Here is a 22,484-nt window from a genome sequence, read left to right on the forward strand (position 1 = left end):
TTTTAAATTTTAAATTAAATATAAATAGTACCTAACAAAAATTAACCATACGATGTACGATGAACACGCCGAATCCTTTTTCCATTTGCATTGCTTTATAGTAAACATACCGACTACTTTGAAGAATTCTAGCTCCAAGGATATATTGGGAATTATGACAACTTTTTGTCCTTAAAGAATAATATAGCCCAATTTTGGAGCTTTTCATTAGTTTTCTAATTTTTTTTCTCCAGACTGCAATTTAACTCAATAATTTATAGGTAGTGCTATTCACATACTAGTTATTACTTTTAGCACATCCTTTCAATTTTTTATATCGAATCAAATGAATTGAAAAATATCAATGAATAAAAATTAACAAGAAAAAAATGTAAAAAAGATTGTGTTAATAGCAATAGCCTACTTTATATCCACCGTCCAATTCAATACAGATGTTAAATAGCGTGGTGTGAATATGACAAGTGCGCCAGAGAAAATTCAGTTGTTTTTTTTGTTTTTTTGGTCTGTATTTGGGCTTTCTGATGACATGGGCCTTTTCTACTATTTGGAATTTGTACTTAAAAAAAAAAAATATAAAAAAAAAAAACTCACGCACGCTGGGCAGTGGGGTTACCGTTACCATCTTACTCCTACCAACGGTTTGAAAATTCTAAACTCAACAGGAGAGAAAAGTGAGAAAGCAGCAAGGGCTAAGGGGATCGTAGCCGTTAGACGGGGGCAGAAATCCAACGGCCTTAATTCGATGAGAATAAGACCGTTGGGGAGAAGCGTCGGTTCAGGCTTCAGCAGCTTCAAAAGGAAACCATGACAACCACAATCTGACAAAACTTGGAGAAAGACGAAAGACGAAAGACGAAAGACGAAAGAGAAAACGAAAGACGAAAGACGAAAGAGAAAACGAAAGACGAAAGATAGTCGAGAAGTGGAGGAGAAGGTGGCGACCATTAACGGCGAAGAAGACGGAGAGACGCGCAGCAGTCGTCTCCAAGTGTTTCTGTCGTCCTTGTTTTCGAGTCTGGGTGGAGTTTTTGGTGGTAACGGTCAAGAAATTCAAGATCTTGAAATGGCTTCGAAAGCCGTCGCTGTTGGGCCTCAACAAGAACAGCAACAACAACCCCACAAAGGTGCCGTACCACCACCTTCCTTAATCTCTTCTCTTCTTCTCTTCTGTCAATCATGGTTTCGATTTCTTTCGTTCCCTGGCCTTGTTCCTTTATGTTTTGCTCACATGTTTAAATGTCTCAGAGGGAGGTAAGCAGAAGAAAGTGGCAGCAGAGGGGAAAAATAGGCAGGTTCTTAGAGATATTGGTAACCTCCATGGCCAAGCCCCCGCAGCAGCACCGGATAAGACCAAGGTTATAACCTTACCCATCTTTTTAGTTTTACTTCTTTTGTCAATCTTAACTGTGTTTTAGAGTTCGTAATTCCAATTGATTAAATGCTGAGTTCCGTTGTTTAATCTTCAGAAACCCGTCACACAACCAGTTCATGGGAAATTCAAATCCGATAATGCAACCAAGGTTGTAGCAGTGGTTGAAAATGACAAGATTAGTGGTGTCAACAGGCAAGGGGTGGCCTCAAGGAAGAGTGTCAGGGCCTTCACATCAACTCTCAGTGCCCGAAGCAAAGTAATTTTCCCTTTTGACAACCTTTTTCGTTACTTTTGCTCGCTCTGTATACCATCACTCAGTTTCTCTTCCCACAGGCTGCTGCTTCTGGACTGACTAGTAAGCTAAAGGATCTAAAGCTAGACATCGATACAGCTGATGCTGATAACGAGTTGGCAGTAGTAGAATATTTGGATGACATCTACCAGTTTTACAAGCTCTCACAAGTATTTACTTGAACTTTCTGTTTTCCTTTTTTCAATCAATCAGAGCTCACTCATCCTTCTCTTTCCCCCTTCCTCTCTCTCTCTCTCTCATTGGATGGTTCGTTCTGATGCAGGATGAGAACCGCGTTCATGAGTACATGGATTTACAGCCTGAAATAAATGCCAAGATGAGATCAATCCTTGTAGACTGGTTGATAGAAGTTCATCACAAATTTGAACTCACGCCAGAAACCCTCTATCTTACCGTAAACATTGTAGATCGATTTCTTTCAGTAAAACTTGTGCCGAGGAGGGAGCTTCAGTTAGTTGGTATCAGCTCAATGCTTCTAGCAAGCAAGTACGAAGAAATTTGGGCGCCTGAGGTAGTGTTATTGTTTTTGTTATGTATTTTTTCCGACGTTATGTTATGTATCGTTGCCTAATCTTGTTTGTGGTAATGTGAAAATGTGCAGGTTAATGACTTTGTTTGCATTTCAGACAATGCTTATGGTAAAGAAAAGGTGTTGGTCATGGAAAAAGCAATCTTGGGAAAGCTGGGATGGTGTCTAACAGTTCCCACACCGTACGTCTTCCTTGTTCGCTACATCAAAGCGTCTGGACCATCTGATAACGATGTAAGACTTTTAAAAACTTTTATGGTGTGATTTTTCATCCTAGTTCCTTGCAGTAATCTTGGATTGGGATTTTAATAAGTTGCTTGTTTGTGCTAATGTAATGTAGATGGAGAATATGGTGTTTTTTCTTGCTGAATTGAGCTTGATGGACTATACCAGTATGATTCTGTACTGCCCTTCAATGATCGCTGCATCTGCTGTTTATGCTGCTCGATGCACCCTTGACGAGAGCCCTTTATGGACTGAAACTCTCAAGCATTACACTGGATATTCAGAAGACGAGCTCAAGTACTTAGTAAATCTTTCCCAGTTTTCTCATAATCTTTTAGTTTATGACTATGGATTGATCTTTTCTCAATTCTGGAACAGGGATTGCGCAAAGGTTCTGGTAACCCTTCATTCGGCAGCTGCAGAGAGTAAGCTCAAGGCAGTCTATAAGAAGTTCTGTTGCTCGAAGCGTAGCGCGGTTGCTCTTCTTTCACCAGCCAGTGGCCTTTCTGCCGAACCACTCTGAATATTAATATTATCGTGTTCTGTGGATTAATCAATGTTTTGAGATCATTTTGTTGTTATGATCCTTGCTTGCAGCAATCTATTGTAATATTTTCGACTCAAAAATACTGTTGATGTATTTCAATGCTCATGAATGAATGATTCTTCTTCGAGTAAAAGTTGCGATGCATACCCTGTTAGGGTTAGGGAAAAAAAAACTTTTGTAATCCAGCGTTGCTTGATAACATTGAGAAATCTGAAGAACTAATCAAAAACCCAGAAATACCAACTGATCAAAAAAGAACATTACAAGTATTTGAAGAGTAAAATTGCATTACATAGAAAAAGCCTTGCAAACAGCTCTACGACTTTCCGTCTCCTTCCTCAGTGACCTTGACCTTAGCCCCACAACAGCTCTTCCTGCTATGCCTTTCAGAATCAGCTTCGACTTGCTTCTCATAATACATGTCATCTTTTTTCCCGAGATCCAACCTCCGCTCTAGGAACTCTGAATTCTCCTTCCAAACCTCTCCATTAGCATAAACCTCCTTTTTCCATATTGGAACTGATGCCTTTATCTCATCAATCACAAATTTACAAGCATCCAATGCATCAACTCGATGAATAGATGACACTGCAATGAAAACACTTGTTTGACCAACTGGAACAGGGCCCAGGCGGTGGGCAACTGCAATGGAGAGGAGATTCCAGGATGATCTAGCAGATGAACAAATGGATTTTAGGCACCGTATTGCCATGGGAACATATGCTTCATATCTGAGCTCCAAGACTGTTTTGCCCTCAAAAGTGTCGCGCGTGGTACCCGAAAATGTTGCAATGGCACCCGCCTGTGGGGCACTCACATAGTTGATATATTTGGCCATGTCAATTTGGATCTCCTCCTCTAAGATTTCCACTAGATTTTTCTCATCCTCAGCCATCTCCATCTCCATCTGGGACTTGAGCAGAAATGCAGAATCCCCGAGCTCTGAAGAATGATGCAACTTTTATCTCACAATTTCTCTTTGCTTTTCAGCTGATAGTTCAAACCTGTGTCAAGAATAAGGTCCGTGGTAAAATCAGCCAATTTGTTACATGACAGACATGATAAATCTATCGATCATACACAAAAGACCGACTGAAATGGTAAATATATCGATCATAAACAAAAGACAGGCCTAAATGATAAATCTATCGATCATAAACGAAAGACAGACCAAAGTGATAAATCTCTCTGTCAAAAAGATAAACAATGAGAGAATTCCAGTACCTGATGGCTCTGGTAAATTATCAGAAAGGGGAGGTTTTAGCTTAAGTAGGAATCAACCACAAACGGAACAATTAAAAAACTCAAGTTCCTAGTGATTTTTGTCCCCTATCAATATCAAGCCATCCATGTATGAGATACCAAATCAAAAAGGTTGAAAACCCTAACGCGCTCATAGAGTCATAGTTAAGAATGCAACCCAAATGATATAATTTTGGCATAATACAGAACAACCCACCAATCAGACCAGCATGAAACAGAAGGAAACATAGCGTAGTGTTAAAAACAGAAGAAAACTCAAGTTGCAGTTGATAATATGCAGTCCGCCCCTGAATTAATCAAATCCATTTCAAGGGTTGAAGTTTCTAAGAAACCATTACAAAATTTCACAACATTTGAGGAATTTTCTTATATCCAAAAATTAGGAATTGCAACAAGATAGAGTCAAACAAGCTAATCAATCCAATTAACAATTAAACCAGAAAATCAATGATTCCACGTTCATCACGACCTAATCCAATCCAATTAAGAATTAAACTGTACCTGCTGATAGTATTAATACTCAATACTCACAGTAAGTGAAAAACTGTATGGTACTGGAGCAGATGGGTAGCTAAGAGATGAGAGAGAGAGGAGGTTGACGACGGTAAACACTCTGTTTACGACTTTAAGGCGACGCCAGCAACCATCTCTTTTTTGGTTTTCTAATATCCATACGCCAATCGTCTTCTTCGCTTAAACATTAAAAACATTACTCAATAATTAAATGACCTTTTGTTTTGTTTACTTTAAGCATGGTTAATCTTTAAATGTTGTTTAGAAAATAGACGGCTCTGGCGATTATTTTACACTATTAGGTTTGGGACGATTTTCAAAGAAGGCATGTGAGGATCACTTAATCAATCCGTTGGGTGCTTAACGTGTTGATTCGATATCAACACGACCAATTAAGCCTTGATCCGAGCAATGATTTTTTTCATGTGTCGTTTTATGTCGTATTAGCGGTGGTGGACTATCCACAAGCTTAGGTGGGCTGTAGTTAGGAAGGTGTTTTTTTGTAAATTCATGCTTTCATTGCTTATGTTAAGAGCATCTAACCCCAAGAAGTGGGGTCCCCACACCAAATTGAGGATCCAATCTTTAGATTTTTTGGTCTTTTTTTTTTTAATTTTTTTAAGAAATGGGTGAGCCCTATTATTAATTTCAAAACATGATTTTAAGGGTTTATTTTTCAACCGTTTAGGATTTTAAGGGTTTATTTTCAATCCATTTGTTTGATTAAGAAAACATATACAAACAACGACTATCTTTTGTGTGATTGATTAGAAGAAATGTAGTGCTTTGAGTTTAATTTTCTAGAATGAAAATTCATAAAAAAGTGATGAAATTTAACATTGGTAGTTTAGAGACCTAAATCGAAAATATAGACAAATAACATAACTAAATTGTGATAAGATAATCTAATCCAATGGTTGTTATGAAATGAAAATCTTGATTGATTTCAGAGAATGTGTTAATCAGAGAAATAAACCAAATGATGAGATTGAGATAAGATAATCAAATCCAATGGTTGTTATGAAATGAAATCTTATGACACACCCCGATCGAGATCAGGGCATGCTGGCCGTCACGTGGAAGTGACGAAGCCATGTGCACAGTGCGGAAACAAATAAAATAATAATAGAAATAGTACGAATAAATAAAACTAGCTTTACACAACGTAATAAAAATCAAGTGCAAGCGTAAGTGTGAACCCTAAGTTCAGAGCATAAAGCTTAATGCAGTCCAAAAGGGAAAGACGACAACAAAAGCACACCCGAAGGTGGTCATACACTGGTGGTGGTCTGTCAGATATGCTGGAAAAGTCCTTAGGGAAGCCACCAAACATGCTAGCCAACTAGAACTTGGAGGGGCGCAAAACAAAAGCGTGAGTGGGCAAAAACAAAGCTTTTCGAAAACCAATTCAATAAATAAGTTCTAACCCCTTGCCGTAAAACCTGTATACTTCCCAGAAAATAGCATACATATATATATATATATATATAAGTCATGCTCGAGAAACGTGCCATGCAATATGTATCGAAGTAGTATGCCAGTGCTCAGGAAACATCAAATCAATACCATGTAACTGTCAGCTGGAGTCACCTAACGTGACCTGTACGGCTGAATCTAGAGCTCGAATCTCTATCTCACTAACTATACCTGCACACGAGTCGGAACCACCTAAAGTGGTATGTACGACAGCCTAGGTGTAATATAAGTACGCTTAAGTGCTACGATCACGTGAAGGCTGGGCGAATAATCGCGGGTCACCTACAAGTCGGAACCACCCAAAGTGGTCTGTACAACAGGACTGTGCACCTAACTTGGATCCAAGATGAGCGTGTGGTGCGGGAGGTGAACATCACGTGAAGGACTGTGCCCGACTCTGGACGGGAGCACTAACACCGGGGGTGCAGGTTATGAGCTCTCTAAGTCTTTAGAATTACTACTGAATGTAAATAGAAATTATACTCACTTGACACTCACCTGTGCGTCCACAGCACCAATATACATATGTATAAATGCAACTAACAATGTATAACAACGACAATATAATGCATGGCGTATAAGGAATAAACGATTCAAAATCAATTTCTGGGAAAAGTATAAGTATATAGGTATATACAGAAAACCAAAAGCCCACTCACTGGTAAGTGGAAGGGTCGTAACCCCCTTGCCTCGAGTGACCACGCTCGTCCTCGGGATACGTCTCACCTATATGCGAAACAACTATAAAAACGTTAATTTTAAAGCACATAACCAACCTTTAGAAATAACTTCTCATACATTGCTCAAATGGGGTGTATGAATACACCAACGTGATCTACTCAACCTCAGGAACATCCCCATATTTTTAAAATAATTTTTCACCGTCGCACGCGCCCCCACGCGCTGGCCAAGGCACGGCCACATGCGCCGGCCACGCGCAGGCACGTGCCTGGCACGTGCCTGGCACGCTGATGGCGTCAGTTGACGCCGTTAGGAATATTCCGTTATTCCCTAACGGTTTCTGTCAACGGTGTTAGGAATATTCCGTCCAACTAACAGAATATTCCGTCGTCTTCTCCGGCGAGACTTCGGCGTCGTCGCCGGTGCCGGAAAATCGGGAAAAACTTCTAATTGTCCTATCTTCTTCGTTTTTCAACCAAATTTCACAAAATTGGTACCAATGAAGCTTACAACGAGAGGAACAAAGCCATACCACTTTCAAGTGCTAAAATCCACGAAATCTCACCTGAAAAACTCCACCATTTCCGGCCAACTTCGAAACTCACAATCCCGACGTCCAAAACCTTCAAACGAACCACTCCGAGCCTCCTAGGGACCTCACCAAGCTTCCTACAAGCTTGAAATTCCCAAAATCGTGAAAAATCACGTGTGCATAAACAGTACCAAAATCGGGCATCACGAGTTCGACGTGAAAACGAAGGTAACCTTACCTGAAATGGGTATGGTTGGACTCCTACGAGCCTCACGAGCATGGATTTGTATTTTGTTTCTTCGATCTGTGAAGATTTAATGGGTGTGTGTGTGTGTTTCCGTACGATGGTGATGATAATGGAAGGGAAAAGGACTCGGGGTAGGGGGTACAGGGCTGAGGAAAGGTGAGGGTGAGTGTGGGGAGGTGTGTGGTGCAAAACCAGCCACACAAACCAAAAAGAACAACCACACAACGAAAAATCTCGCTAGGGGCAAAATCATCTTTTCATGCGTACGTTTTTAAAATTTCCGGGACGGGCCGTCACATCTTATCTTGTTTGATTTCACATAAACAAACCAATAGATGAAATTGAGATAAGAGAACCTACAACAGTACATAAGTGATGAAATCCAACTTTGTCAGAAATTGAATTTTATTAGGTTAAAAAGCTCATAAATTAAAATTTAAGATAACACTCCAAAAATCAAGTTAAGAAAAGTTAAGACAAAAATAAATTTACCGCATAATCAAATTATTACGTAAATAAAATATATAGCCCCATATAGAGACCGAAAGATATATAAGCCTTTATTGGGAGAGATTCTTTTTTAGAACCCTAAAGATTCATCGGAGCTCTAAATTGAGCTATATCCACCACTTTTCTAGTCTCATATAAAGTCCCTCATTGGAGATGATGCATGTAGTTTATATAGCTCACTCATTTTCATACAGGTTAATATTTAATGTATACTTAGTGCATGATAGGCAATAAATAATTCTTTTATGCTAAAAATAAAATGAGTTCTCTCTATTCCCCATCCTCTTACAGTGGTAGGGAGGAGTGTTGCTTTTGTACCATGGCGTGGGTTCAAATTCCGTCGGTTTCCTAATCTCTAACATCTAAACTAACAAATATATTATTTGACAAAAAATAAAAAGACTTTTTACCCTATGCAATCTAACCATTGTGCTTCTTACTCAAGAAAAATAAAAGATTTTTTTAATCAATCACTAAACCCCTAGCTCTGCAACTTACTTTTCGTTGAGATTTTCCAATGAATGTCACATTTGGTATGTTATTAATCTCTTTATTTACTATTCTTCATTTAATTAGTAGGTTAATTATTTATTTGGTCCTTGAATTTGTCGATTAGATTATGATTTTAAGAAAAGTTTATATTTCATCGTTGTTGTTTCATGTTGATTATTATATAATTTTATATGGGCAAAAAAGGGAACTATTATTAGCACTCCAAAAATTTCATTCTACACTTTTCATAAGTGTATTTTTCTTTTTAATTATAGAAAGTTTGGAGTGTCAAATGAGATTTTTTGAGTGTTAATATCAATTCCCGGCAAAAAAAATGAATATATAATTTTGTGGTACTAATTTCAACTAGCCCACCCAAGAAAAAAGTCCTGGCTCTGATCTTGACGGTACATGTATGAAATTGTTAGGTCTACACTAAATGCATAAATTGATATATTTTTATTATTTTGTGGTGCAAAATGAAAAAAAAAAGTTGAAACTTCAAACCCATTTCAACCTATTAGCAAAAAGGTTATTTCGGTAACTTTACCTACTAAAAGAAAGCCATGGCTAGCTTTATACTATCTCAGTCCATCTCCAATTGAAAGAGCTAAACATAATTCCGTTCAAAATTATAGCCCTGGAAAAAAAAAAAAAAAACCTAAATGAACGTGTCAGACTATACTCATATTTATGTACCATTTCCAACTGAATGAGCTAAACATAGCCCTCTCAATTATTTATCAGTTTTAAATTTATACTTTAAATTGATTGGTTAATTTATTTAAACTAATATTAGATGATTTTAAATTTAGCCGTTGAATTTGAATAAATTATTACAACAAAAGAGCTAGGCCCCAAAAAATAGCTAATATGGGGCTACATTTGACCAGCTTGATGCCCTTTTGAGCCAAATAATGCGCTGGTAGACTCCATAGAATTATAACTCAGCCATTAGTTGGAAATGAATTTCAAGACAAATCAGGTCAATTTTTAGCTTTTGAACCTTTAACCATCTCCATTAGAAATGATCTGAGTCTCTCAGGCAGTCATATTGTTGAATCATCAGATGTTAATGTTTAATAATTTAGTACGAAATTTTTATTTGATTATTCGTTTAAGTAATATACCATTCTTATCGGTGAACATGCATGATCAGCTTAACTATAGTTTTTGCGGGTCGGGTTTGGATTTGAATATGAATATTTCTACTGTTTGGCTTAATGAGTAAACACAATATGATCCATACAAATAAGGGTTGATACAAGCATGGTAAACACAGCCCTTTTGCCAACTCTAATTTGGTGAGACTCATTGTTTGATCCTACATCAAATGATGGCATGATGAGCGTGCAACGCTTACATTGGTTAACGTATAAGTTATATATCCGCACTACTTAGACAAAACGGAACTCATCAACTTAGGGGGTGATTAGATGTTTAAAGAGACAAATGCGACGCAAGTGCAAGAAAAATGTCCAGGAAGTTGACAAGGTAACATGTGAAAAGTGAAGACACAGAGGGAGAAATGTTTGGAACTATTACATTAATTTCCAAGAGGGAGGAATTTTGAACTTGTGATGCATATGAAGGAACCCGACATCATATCAACTAGGATATTGGACCACGCAGTGTCCGAGTTTCTAACCCACCCCTCTTAGTCTGCATTGCAGTAACAATATCATATGACAAAACAGATCCATTAACGAAGGGTTTCCAATCTCAGGTTACCAAAATCAATCAACAAAATGTTACACCAATCACTCGGCATACGAAAGGTGTTACACTCAAATCAACCCCCAATCCCAAGCCCGGAAGAGCATTGTTTACACTCTCAAACAATAAGGCAAAATGAAAAAAAATGCCTTCATGTCGTAAAACGAAACGAAAAATGAACATGGAAGCGCCTACACGCACAGCTAAACAAGGCCACATTTTACTGTTACAAACTTATAATACAAGAGGAAGCTCAATAATTACATTTAGTGACTACGATACTTGTCGACGTCCCATCAGGTTCCCAGGGGAGTTCTGTCATCCGGCCCCGCCAGCATTATCTGCCACATTACGCATTGAATATTGATAATCTCTTCGTCAATCATATATAACAAGGGACCAAGAAACAGCAGGGAGAAAACTCTACATACATTACAATCAAAAGCAAATCTCCTGGCAAGCATGATGGCCGCATTCCTCTCTCGTTCTGATTCAAATGCCAACACGTAAGAAAGCCCTTGCTTCGCTTGCCAAAACAGTGCCTGAGCGGCAGCATTCCCACCTCCTCTAACTCCGCATAGCTAAAGCATATGAGCAAACAGCATTTGCAGACATGGTTTAAAATCAGTGAGACAAAAATAAAGGAACACAACTAACGTTTTAATACAAAAACCATTGTCTATTGGAGTGCGGTTTCTATTCTGGTTTCAGTTGCAATGACAACAAACAAATTGCTAGTAGAACAAGTACATTTCAATTTTTGCACTCATGGCTTTGCTTATTGGAACACCTAAACCACATATGCGATGCATTAATGATGAGATGCAACAGAAGACTCGGGGAGATTAAGATTGAATGGTAAATGTTATAACAAACAACTGTATTGTTACTTAAACGGGTTAAGTGGAAAACGAAGAAAACATCTCTAATACCTGCATTGAGGGAGAAAAGTATTCTTTAGCAATTGTAGTTTTTCCCTTGCAAAGTTTAATCCTCATTTTTCCAACATGAAATACATGAATAGATTCCGAAGGATGATTCACCCCATTCATCTGGGTAATAACTACCTGCAAAGCAACAAAAAGAAAAAGATACGTCTAAGGGGGCAATGGATGATTGTAGGTGATGAAAATAACACTAAATCTTTTATTTTTTTTTCAGCTACCAATAAGAACAAATGAAAACAGTGACTGCACAGTTCAGCAAATACGCTATAGATAATAGAAATGCCATTTAAGACACCAAGAAAGAGAGGAAAACTGAAAAGTTGATGGAAATCATAGTGACACCGAACTTTCGTCCAAATGTTTATTCTTTTTTCATTTTAATCTCCAAAAGGCATATATGGAACTTTGAGCATTTGATCTAGATGAAAAGCTCAACATTGACTGGACAGTTCACACGACCTTAACAAAGGGTCAGTCCATACATGATGATTGATAGGAAAGTTTTTAAGAAAATGATACTTTCCCATAACACTGAAAAAAATTTCACCATAATAATACTAAATAAGCAAAATCGTTCATGATATAAGCATAAAACCTGAACTCTTGTCACAAACGTTAGGCTGAAGATATAATACAGTGCACAAACCAATAATTCTGAGAAAAGATTTGGATGACATAACATACATTGAACTCAATATCATGTTTCCGTACAAGTGCCTCCACATAGCTTCCCAAACCAGCAGCTGATGATAGCAAAGAAATCAGCCCCTTCCCCATTCAGTTTGTTTAGATCATAAAAGGATATACATGTTGACAGATTTGAACAAATGAAATAAACGGCTATCACAATGTCTTAGTAATTCAAAATCTCAACTTGATGAAAGACAAAAATCAGTTATGTAAACCAGACCAGGATCAATGGGACCAGCAGTTGTCAGTGTTAGCCTCTGTCCTTCATAAATAATATCAACTTGCAAGACTCGCCCAACATCAAAAGGCTCTGGGGCATAAACTGATTTTATAGCTCCTGGTGCAGGGAAAGTTGAATGAGAAATGAATAAAGATCTTGACAGCAAATTGGTTATGGGTTGGTTGTAAAAAGATCTTAACAGCAAGAAATTCATCCACATTTTAGGTCAAATTTGGTCACATGTGCTCCAAGTTACTCAATATAATTGATGCACACGTGGTCCATTCACGCTGAAAGGGATGTCTTGAATATATAAAAACATACAAACATACACAGATATATTAACAATCAGTATTATTAGATCCAATGAAATGGTGAAGAATAAAATAATTACACACAAATATTAAGGGTATCAGTTTTAAACGTCACTCAACCATCTATTCTTAAACAATAAAAGAGGGTCGTGAATCCCATTCAGCCACTCTTCATGAAAAATTAAAAGGGTCCCTGTCCTCTGTCCTACAACAAGCACAGTCCCAATATTTAAAAGACCTAAAAGAAAAATAATCATGAACTTCAAAACGAACAAATATTAACAAGTGTCATTCTCCTTTTTTTTCTTTTGCCGGAGCTTTCAATGACACTGAAACAATAGGCAGTTTAGTTTAGCATTGCATGTTAAAGAGTGTAAAAGGAATCTTTGATCCTTCAAGCTTAGAGAGACAAGCCATGAATATTTTTTCCACTGGAACAATAATGTTGCAAATAGGCCTCAGCTCATATGCCATCCAGCAATGTTAACCATTGAAGTTTAGCTCATATATCAAGGTTTCAACACAGAGTGCTCAACACTAAACTGGGCAAAGCCTAGCCAAATTCAGTACTAGGGTGAACTTTTTAGCTAGTGATGTGCATGCTACATAAGCTTGAGTATAGTCATTGAGTGAGTACATGATTGACGCAATTGATTAGTTAGAAATCTGACAGATAATCTGAAAGTAGAGGCCATCCTGATTGCCGAAGTCTAGCTCCTCTTTACTAAGAATATAGATGTATACATAAATCAAATCAATTAGTCTAGAACCATAAAGCAATGCTAAACATATCAAAGACAACCAAGTATATGCATGTCTGCATGATAAACATGGTTATGTGCACCTGGCACTGGTTTATTAAAATTTCATGTACTTATTATATAAACACAGAAGCAAACATGCAAGAGCGCACACACTCAACAACGAAAGTTCTGGAGCTACACCAAAGAAAGTGAAAAGAATACAAATGAGCATTTTGTGACACCACCATATTTATATAACACCGAACCAATTATTATCATGCCCTTCTTCACAAACTCAATAGTAAGCATAAAAAAGACTATATACCTGATATAGACTCCTTCTTGCCACCTTGAGATGATACACGATACCATTGAATCAAACATTTACAGAGTTCTGGAGCATCACCAGAGCAAGGCTGAATCCGCAAATATGACCCTAAAACTTCAGGGCCATCTAATTCAAATAATTCGGAAATTTTCTCCAAGCCCCTCTTGCTCATTGCCAGCTGAAACATACATAGTGAGGACGTCAGAAATAAAGTGTACAAGATAAAAATCAGTCAACTATCATACTATCCCCCTATCCCCAACTCTATGATACTTCATGGTATGTAAACATTCAGAACATGGACATATTCTCTGTGTGATTACTCAGTACTCATTCTCCAATTTACTAATTTTCTATAATTAAAGGAGATTACTTTATTTTCTTGGTGAATTAAGCAACTAATAATCAATGCAAGAACTTTAGCATTTCATTAAGCGTAGACACAATTTCCAAAAAGAAATCAAAGAGCACAGGCAAGCTTCGTATTGGCAGCTAGCTTTCTGTACCATATGTATTAGGATCTTAGGAAAAAAAAAGAAAAAAACGTATTAAGACCTGTAGCCGTAGGCAACTATGGGCTACTAGAATAAGTGAAATAACTCCAGAGGCTTGGGGATGGGTCTCAGCTCACTTATGGAGTTGTTTTATGCCATCTACCAGCACTTAAAACCCATCAAACCAAAAAAGGGTCCATTTAAAGCCTGATCCAAATATGATCTGGAAAAGCATTACTGGGACCAAAACTCTTTAACTAGAGTCCCAAATTTCTAAATTCTGCCATGACAAAGGAGTACTGATACTACTAGACTTGAGATGTCTAAATTCATAAATCCACACTGATCTAATAAAGGAGCAAGAGTTGATGTAAACCTGGTTGACCAGAAATAGGCCGAACCAAGAAAATCCGTTTCCTTCTAGCTTTATTCAGCAATAAATATATGGGAAGCTTTCGATTATATAATCAAAAGAAGACGAAAATTTCAAACATAATTCTTTTAATTATATAATCAAGTTCAAATGGAACATGAAGCGGACAAAATAAAAAAAGAAAATTTGCTAATAAGCAAAGTTTTCTATCCTATTTGGAGGTTCACGATCTACTATTTTTGTTTTGCATTTAGTACTCGCTGACAGAGAAATCTTTAATTGCTTTGCTAGAGAACCAGACTATATTAAAAAAATTCACATCAAGTTTCCTCAAAAGGAAAAAAAACTTGTGTGGGTTCTTATATCTAAAAAATTATTCTTCGGGTTTCTTCATATTTTGTTCCAAAAAAGTAATTGCTTCTTGCTGCCTAAAACCTCAAGGAATTTAGTTGCATTAAGAACTAAAATAATCAGAGACTAACATAAGATAAAACCCACATTTGATCCTCATCTCGCAAATCCAAATTGCCAGAACCCAAAAGACTAGGCAAGCCTAAAACTGAATGTTAACACCTCCTACTAAAAACTGCATGGAAGTTTGAACCACTCAGAATCAGTATATTGACATATGATATGCAATGGAAACTCATCACAGAACATCACGAAAGTCAAATATATCAAAAAAGGCAAAGCACTTAGAATAATAAACAAACCTCTTTTTGAAGCCGAACAGAATTCTTAGACTTCTCCGTAAGTTGTGCCCTCAATGCTCGAAGCTCGTGTTCCATGTCCATTACCTACAAGTCGATGATCAATCCATCAAGATATTCTTACACGTAAAGATTATTAACAGAGCCAGAAAAGGGTGTACAGTAATCATGTACAAGAAGTATTAAATAGTAAATTAAACTTAAAAAAAAAAAAAAAAAAAAAAAAAAAAAGCAAGAGTCACTAAGTCCAAACAAGACTACTTTTATGCAGAAGTGGCTTCATTATTAAAAAGAAAAGTGGTCTCTAAAAACTTGCTCTCATGTAATCCATGAATAAAAAAAAAAAAAATGTTCAGTAGTCTTTTTTATTATTTAGTTATTATATAAGAAAAACTTACTAAGGGAAAACACAAGAAATACAGGAAGCATGGAAAAATGGTCCATGAAACACTTAAAGCAAACAGAAGAAACACAAGAACCCAGTGAAAAAACCTAAACCAATATGCAAAGAAGCATGAAACCAGGAACTTCTGCTTCGTACAAGGAATTATCGGGAAGTTGTCAATACTCAGTTATTCAAAAAATTTAAAAACTTCAGAATAAAATCAACCGAGTGCAATCCCAATCCCAACCTATAGAGTACTGCAGCTTTCCAGTCTAAAGCAATTCATGAAGGGAACTATCCTTAAATAATGTGGACAGTAAAGCCCAGGCCCCAGAGTGAGAACCAAACTCTGAAACACATTAAACAGCTTAGCTTTAAAACCGAAGGAGAAATGCCTGACACACGAGACCAACAATGCTCTCTGCCATAAAATCCATGCAAGGAAATAATACTTCCATCTAAACCGAAGCAAACACTGTGCAAATAACTCCCTAATCTCCAAGGCATAGGAGACAGGGCAGTAAAAACAGAATGGACTTTGGGTAATTTCCTCAAATCTAAATTACAACAACAACAAAGCCTTATAGCCTGTCTCCTCAAATCTACATTAATCAACAACAATCATTTTTTTTTTTTTTTTTTTTTTTTTTAAAGAGTTTTACGGATTGTGGGTTGTCAAAACTTAAAAGAAGCAGCAAAGATTTCCACCTCCAGAATAACAATTATACCCTTCCGCAGGTAAACTTCCTTATTTAGATTAGAAAACACCACCGAGAGACTAAGTGCCATGCTTCCACTGGGCCTTCCTTAGGAAAAATAATTACTCAAGCCTAGCAAATATCAACGGGATAACTGAGCCTCATGGCATCTATAAAACTCAGAAGCTTTTTCCTAACCCTTAAAACATTTTTCTACACTCCCCTGCATCATGTACATTTGCATTCAAAAATTGCAAAAATACCAAGTATTGACAACTTTCAATCTGTCAAAATCAGAACATAAAAAGGATCCCATAAATACAATTGACCATCTGGAACAAGTAAGAACAGTATCAACCTATATGTCCTTCAATGTACAGATAATCGACCAGAAATGGTACAAATACAATTAATCATTATATAGTTACAACTTAAAATAAATAAACAGAACTTAGAACTAAGAACCTTTAGACCAAAGAGAAAGACATTCTGAATGAAAATTCAAAGAAAGCAACTTGTGAGCATCAAATGTTTTGAATTCTTTTTAAAAACTCTTTACAATAAAGCAGAAAGGAAGAATGAATAATTACATAAACCACACAACCTCATGAAAATAACTGACACCATACTTGCATTTAAAATTGTAAACAAAATCAATACAAATGATCTAAAAGTCACCTTGCTTGGCTGATGCAGCATTTTGATTCGTCTAGCCTCTTGAACCTCTTTCATCAATTCTTCTAAGTCCTAAATAACATACAAAAATTGCTCACGTCCAAGATAAATTATATACTAGTCACCAGACATAATGCACTAAAACTACTCACATGTTTCAACATAAAATTGCCAATAGAACATGAAATGAAAGATGCAATTATGTCAATAAATGTCATTCTTATGTCAAGAAAAGTGATAACAATCAACGAAGCATTGATGTATTTAATGCCAACAAGGTTCTAAATATCTCCAAACCCCACCCAACACACCCAACCCCCCCCACAAAACAAAAACCACAAAAACAAAAACAAAAAAAGTTTCAGTAAAAATCACAAATGGCCACTTGATTAGAGGAGAGGGTGGAAAACTAAAGGTAAGAGGGAAATTACGCCCATTTCTCTAATAGACAACATTGACAAAATCCATGAGTTCCAAGGCTTGTTACTTTATTAAATTAGAGGTGTATACGAATAAGGGCATTTAATGCTTCTTTCCAGGAATAAAAACTCCCATAAACATTCTCTTATTCTCTTCTCATCAATCTTCACACTCTTTCACACGTAGCACAAACCTGCTTTCCTGAAGCTCGCGACATTTGTTCTTGTTCCTGAAGGGCTTTTTCCACCCTCTGTACTGCTGCTCTGGCATTTTCAATTTCAGCACGAGCAAAAGCTCTCTCCTCATCAACAAGCTTTTTAGCATCTTCTGAAGCCTGCAAAAGGATGAAGAGACTCAAAATGGAAAATCATTTTAGTAATTAGACAAACAAATAAGAAATGTTTAAAGACCAATTCTTGTGTGGTATATAGCATAATGATTGATGAGTACTTTATAGCAACAATAAAAGTGGAACACATCGAACTCTCGACCTCCCATACAGATATGAGTGTTGGTGGAGGTACGCAACGATGCACCGGTCCATTTATAGAATTGGAGTAGAAAATCGGATAAGCAGTCCCCACAACCTCAATATATGGACCACAAAAGTACTTGCGACTCAAAAAGAGATTTTGGAAGTCCTAGAAACTTCTAGTCACCTATTTGATAAAAAAGTAAATTCATGCGCAGGGAAGTCATGAATTCTTTAGATATCATGTGCTAATAGAGGTCTAGCTTTAACCTGATGACTCATACCGAAAACCAATTTGACTGTAGAGTTTAAAAAGTTCGAAAATAACAAACATATAAGACCCATCCTTCTTTAAAAATGGATTCATCAATGCACCTTGGTCCATGTGATACAAGATGCATCACCATGGCACAGGACCCCACATTTTTTGAATTTCTAAAGTTGCCAAATCTGGAAAAATACAGAAAGCAGCAACTAGAACTCTTCTTCCTTTGTATCAGACTGCATCAGATATGTACAATGTACTCCCAAGTCTCAAACATTAACACAGGAGAATTTACCACACAAGTTGGATCAATAATTACCAAATTCCTACATCTTTTTAATGACTAAGACATAAAAGGACAAATATTAACTTCCAAAAGAATTGTCCTATAAATCCACAAGCTGGACAACTGATTTGAGCAACTTATCAATTAACTTATATCAACCATTACCTTCTTAAGAAAATTTGCTAGCTTCTTCACCTCTGCTTTTTCTTGTATTAACTCCCCTTCTCTTTGAGTCAACTGAACTGCTAAGGCCTCAACCTGAGAGAAGCAATCATAACTTCTTAGTCAGTATTTGCTTTTTTTAAAGACAGCAGAAATAATAACTGTATGAAAGAAAATCAAAACAGTGGGGCAAATGAATCATTATTGAGAGGAATAAACATAATCAGAAATGGTAAATAAAAGTCTATCATGAGAAAACATGGTTGGAAAAGTTGAATTCCATAAGACAACAAGCCCGAAGGTATTAAAGTCCAAAAAATAAATTGATAACCCTTTGATAAAATAGATTAATATCGTTCCATATGGAATCATTTGATTCGACAGGTAATAATGTAATTCGATTATAAATAAGTTAAATTCTAGGGATTTGAATGCATTGGCAGCATCTTGGATAGAGAGGCGAAACTAAAAGGAGGGAGGGAGATTATAACAATTTCTGCAATACACAACGTTGATAGTATCCATTAGTTCCAAGCATATTAGACTATTAGTTTGTTATATTAGTGGGGTATACGAATAAAGGCATCAAAGGCTTCTTTCTAGGGATGTAAACTCCCATAAATCTGATTCTCTTCTCTCGGATCTTCGCTCTCTTTTCCCCCACACCCACTCCCCCTCACTCATAATGTGGATAAGCCTTCACATTTAGTTACATATTTGTCTTCTTTTTCTTGTCATTATAAAAATTATAATGACATCTTATTACATTTTGTATCAGGAATTCAAAAATAAAAAAAAGAACATGTTCCTGTTCAAATACTGCAGGAGTTAATAGAGAGGTTTTAAACTTGTCCAGATCCAAACCCAACCCTCACCCGTTAATTCCAACCCTGCCCCCCCCCCAAAAAAAAAAAAAAAAAAAAAAACCTGACAATAGTTAGGTCTAAATGCTTAACCAAATATTACCTATGCTCACTCTACATGCCTCTCATCCTCACACATAATTTGATCCAGCAATTGTACCTTATTCAAATTAATTGCAACATCTAAACTGGAACAAATCTTCATTAATCCCCCAACCTCCTACCTTTAACAAGCCTTAACCCACCACCGGTGACCCAAATGTCCATGCTTGTACCAGTTTGTTACATACCAATGTGAAGAAAAAATGGAGCAAGGTATGCCCACTGTTTCAATCTATCACTTGCATTGGGTAATTCTGGATAATTTCATTCAAACAGGAACATTCAGAAATCCCAAAAATAACATGTAAGACAACCGTGATATGAAATGTTTGAACAGTTGAAGAGATGAAGATGGTAAAAGTTGGCCTTTGCTTTCCAACAAAATTTTGAGATTTGCTAAGTTCAAATGAAATCGATTGGTGTTCCTTTAAGACAAAGTCGGAAAAGATGAAACAAGGTCACTTGGTAGTGCATGTCATGAAGGTCAAGATGGGAAAAACTTGAAATGGCTTACACGTTTTTAATTTAAGTAGATTCTTTTACCCTTGAAGTTGCAATGTCATAGAGTTTTAACATGGTTTTTGTACAAACAGACACTATCCTATACTTTTGCAACCAAGTCGTCCAGCCAAACAGTCAAATACAATATTTGGTACCCAAGTTCATAAGTTTTACATTATAACAGCAATAATTGCCCAACAACAGCGTGACAAGTGGAACAAGTTTTCTGAGAGGAACAATTCAGAGCAATTAAAAAAAAAAAAAAAAAGGAAGAAAAAAATGAACTAACCATTGAAATAGCATCCACTACATCATCCTTGTTTCTACCAGCCACGCGTCCTTTTAGTGATTCTAGTGCATCCCGAAGCTTCTTCAAAAGGACGTGTTTTTCCAAAGATGCTGCCTCCCTAAGTCTAGCCTGTATTCAATAACTGAATTTGTTTAGAATTTTGCAATCATCCACTCTATTTGGATGTTAATGCTTCAATTTTTTGAAACAGGAACAAAAGAAGCACTGCCAACAATCATTTCCTAACACTAATTTTTCCAAATTATTTAAACTGAAAAAAAAAAAAAAATAGAATGAGATGAACTACAGTCTACAGTGAAATAAACATACTAAGCATTCAAAATCAGATTTCCATCATAAACGAAAAAAATAATGTACTATTAACAATTCAGTCAGAAACGATAATAACTTTCTACCAAAGAACCAATAATTTTGAAAGCATTTAACCTCTTCAGACAACTTAGCAGCAGCAGCCAACCCTTTCTCAAATTTACTGGCAAGGTCTCGGACGGAAAGGCGATTCTGCTGTTCCAACAATTGTGCTGTCTCACGGGCAACAACTTCCTTCATCGACAGTACCTTTCGGTCATCCTTCCCCTCTACAATCTGATTGTTAGATCCAATTCTGTAATTAGGAAACCGACTTGAAGCAAAAACCACATCAGCAGACACCGCCGGAACAGCATCCTTTTGCATTGTGTCCCCAAAATCTCGGCCTACCCTCGTCATTTCTCCAGACCAATTACTGTGTCAACCACCAAAAGCTACACATTAACATTTACACACTGAAATTGTAAAAACAATGTCTTTGCCTACCTAAAACCAAATGTGGATCCGAACCCACCAACCTACACCACCTAATTCAAGTAATCAGTTTCTAAATAATGCATTCAGTTGCTCAGAAAATGTAGAAGAAAAACAAAACCCTTAGCTGATCACAACCTAGAACCGAAAAGTAAAATATATAAGAAATATCTATCTATTTATTTGATACCAGAAGCATCCAAAACAAGATAAAGGGATGCGCAAAGACAGAAAACAAAACATTCCTGATTTACCCAATTGTGCAATGAACCTGGAGAAAAACAATCCAGCTGAAACCCTAGCGAACCCTTTAATTACTGGTTGTGGGTTTTGGTTTGTTAAAAAGAATGAAGATAAAGAGGGAAACTTGGACTTACAGAGGATGAAGCTTTAATGGAATAAATAATGGGAAGGAGCCACTTTGAGAGATTCTTGGATCAGAATTCAGAATCAGATGCAGGTTTGGCTCCCTGTTCTGGTTATCCAAATTGAAAATCTAGAAAAACAGAAAGAGAGAGAGAGAGAGAGAGTGAATAGAAAGGATGGGGCCTAGTTTTGTTGCTTTATTGAAAAGCAAAACGAAGAAAAGAGACGGCCGTCCCTGTTTGCTTTCTTTTTATTTTATATTTTCCCACTAAAATAATGGGAAATATATACGGCTTTTTTGAACCGGCTTCCCGTCTTTTTTCAAAATACAATAGTGTTCTCATCTGTTTTCACATCTATCACCTACCAATGCTCTTCTTTTTTTAATAAAAGATGACAACCGCTCAGATCATGGTTATCTATTTTTTTCGGACCCGAATATTCTATTGGGAATTGCATCCTATCCGTTGTCAATCAAGCAGACTAGCCAGCTTAGAGTATCGAATCCGGAACCTTCCACATTTTTTGTTTATTGGGAAGCCACAATTCACGGTCGTATCACTATGCCCTTGTTGTGGTTCCTACCAATGCACTTTGAGTTCTGCTAAAGCTAATCACATGTCATATTTTCTTGTCCACTTTTTAATAAAAAAAATTAAAAACATATTTAAATTTTTGTAAGATGACTTCTAAACTCTAATAAAACCATAAGAACTCCGGGTGAAGAATTGGAACCGAAAATCGAAATCAAAATATCGATCGAATCGAACCACACTGAACATGAAACGATTTCTATTTGAAACTAAACCACAAGCTTAAAAAACAATTTGGTTTCGGTTCCTAATATCTAAAACCTAACCAGACCACATAATTGAAAAAAGTATTTGTAGGCTTTTTAAAGTTTATAACAACTAATATAATTTATTTTGTTTATGTTATTGTAATGTGTAGAGTTGACCAA

General features: G+C 36.6%; 3 protein-coding genes across 6 annotated transcripts; 1 reads left to right on the forward strand and 2 right to left on the reverse strand.

Moving 5' to 3' along the window:
- The first annotated feature begins 826 nt into the window (after window positions 1-826).
- Window positions 827-3,119, forward strand: LOC103948573 (G2/mitotic-specific cyclin S13-7). The gene is made up of 8 exons (XM_009359618.3): window positions 827-1,124; window positions 1,246-1,355; window positions 1,467-1,628; window positions 1,706-1,834; window positions 1,948-2,196; window positions 2,287-2,448; window positions 2,555-2,736; window positions 2,818-3,119. Exons 1-8 carry the CDS (start codon window positions 1,064-1,066, stop codon window positions 2,960-2,962), a joined length of 1,200 nt encoding a protein of 399 aa, XP_009357893.2. The 5' UTR covers window positions 827-1,063; the 3' UTR covers window positions 2,963-3,119.
- An 86-nt stretch (window positions 3,120-3,205) lies between these two features.
- Window positions 3,206-5,091, reverse strand: LOC103948574 (molybdopterin synthase catalytic subunit). Of its 3 annotated transcripts, XM_048590328.1 has the most exons (3): window positions 4,751-5,091; window positions 4,211-4,315; window positions 3,206-3,990 (listed from the first exon to the last, which is right to left on the reverse strand). In XM_048590328.1, exon 3 carries the CDS (start codon window positions 3,891-3,893, stop codon window positions 3,303-3,305), a length of 591 nt encoding a protein of 196 aa, XP_048446285.1. In that variant the 5' UTR covers window positions 3,894-3,990; window positions 4,211-4,315; window positions 4,751-5,091; the 3' UTR covers window positions 3,206-3,302. The 3 variants fall into 3 exon arrangements, with proteins under 3 accessions (XP_048446285.1, XP_048446287.1, XP_048446284.1); XM_048590330.1 differs by lacking the exon at window positions 4,211-4,315 and having other exon boundaries at window positions 4,781-5,091; XM_048590327.1 differs by lacking the exon at window positions 4,211-4,315 and having other exon boundaries at window positions 4,751-5,090.
- Window positions 5,092-10,386: 5,295 nt separating this feature from the next.
- On the reverse strand, window positions 10,387-21,711 carry LOC103948575 (stomatal closure-related actin-binding protein 1). Of its 2 annotated transcripts, none has more exons than XM_009359621.3 (13): window positions 21,535-21,711; window positions 20,801-21,098; window positions 20,354-20,482; window positions 18,602-18,694; window positions 17,607-17,747; window positions 16,997-17,065; window positions 15,239-15,322; window positions 13,656-13,836; window positions 12,274-12,390; window positions 12,048-12,106; window positions 11,349-11,483; window positions 10,848-10,997; window positions 10,387-10,757 (listed from the first exon to the last, which is right to left on the reverse strand). In XM_009359621.3, the coding sequence occupies exons 2-13, from the start codon at window positions 21,080-21,082 to the stop codon at window positions 10,713-10,715; spliced, it is 1,485 nt and encodes a 494-aa protein (XP_009357896.2). In that variant the 5' UTR covers window positions 21,083-21,098; window positions 21,535-21,711; the 3' UTR covers window positions 10,387-10,712. The 2 variants fall into 2 exon arrangements, with proteins under 2 accessions (XP_009357896.2, XP_009357897.2); XM_009359622.3 differs by having other exon boundaries at window positions 21,412-21,552.
- Between the last annotated feature and the right edge of the window lie 773 nt (window positions 21,712-22,484).

This window comes from the organism of the source record quoted next, unplaced genomic scaffold (genome assembly GCF_019419815.1).
Source record: "Pyrus x bretschneideri cultivar Hongxiangsu unplaced genomic scaffold, Pyrus_bretschneideri_v1 Contig31, whole genome shotgun sequence".
NCBI classification, from domain to species: Eukaryota; Viridiplantae; Streptophyta; class Magnoliopsida; order Rosales; family Rosaceae; genus Pyrus; species Pyrus x bretschneideri.

What these genes read in the sequence shown, in the direction of transcription:
- LOC103948575 (XM_009359621.3), bottom strand. Translation starts at nt 21,082, where the DNA reads ATGACGAGGGTAGGCCGAGATTTTGGGGACACAATGCAAAAGGATGCT. An exon ending in CGCGAGCTTCAGGAAAGCAG is followed by an intron (nt 17,066 to 17,606) that starts GTTTGTGCTACG and finishes TATGTTATTTAG; the next exon opens with GACTTAGAAGAATTGATGAA. An exon ending in TGCTGGTCCCATTGATCCTG is followed by an intron (nt 12,107 to 12,273) that starts GTCTGGTTTACA and finishes TGCTATCATCAG; the next exon opens with CTGCTGGTTTGGGAAGCTAT.
- LOC103948574 (XM_048590330.1), bottom strand. Translation starts at nt 3,893, where the DNA reads ATGGAGATGGAGATGGCTGAGGATGAGAAAAATCTAGTGGAAATCTTA.
- LOC103948573 (XM_009359618.3), top strand. Translation starts at nt 1,064, where the DNA reads ATGGCTTCGAAAGCCGTCGCTGTTGGGCCTCAACAAGAACAGCAACAA. An exon ending in CAGCACCGGATAAGACCAAG is followed by an intron (nt 1,356 to 1,466) that starts GTTATAACCTTA and finishes TTTAATCTTCAG; the next exon opens with AAACCCGTCACACAACCAGT. An exon ending in CTCTCAGTGCCCGAAGCAAA is followed by an intron (nt 1,629 to 1,705) that starts GTAATTTTCCCT and finishes CTCTTCCCACAG; the next exon opens with GCTGCTGCTTCTGGACTGAC.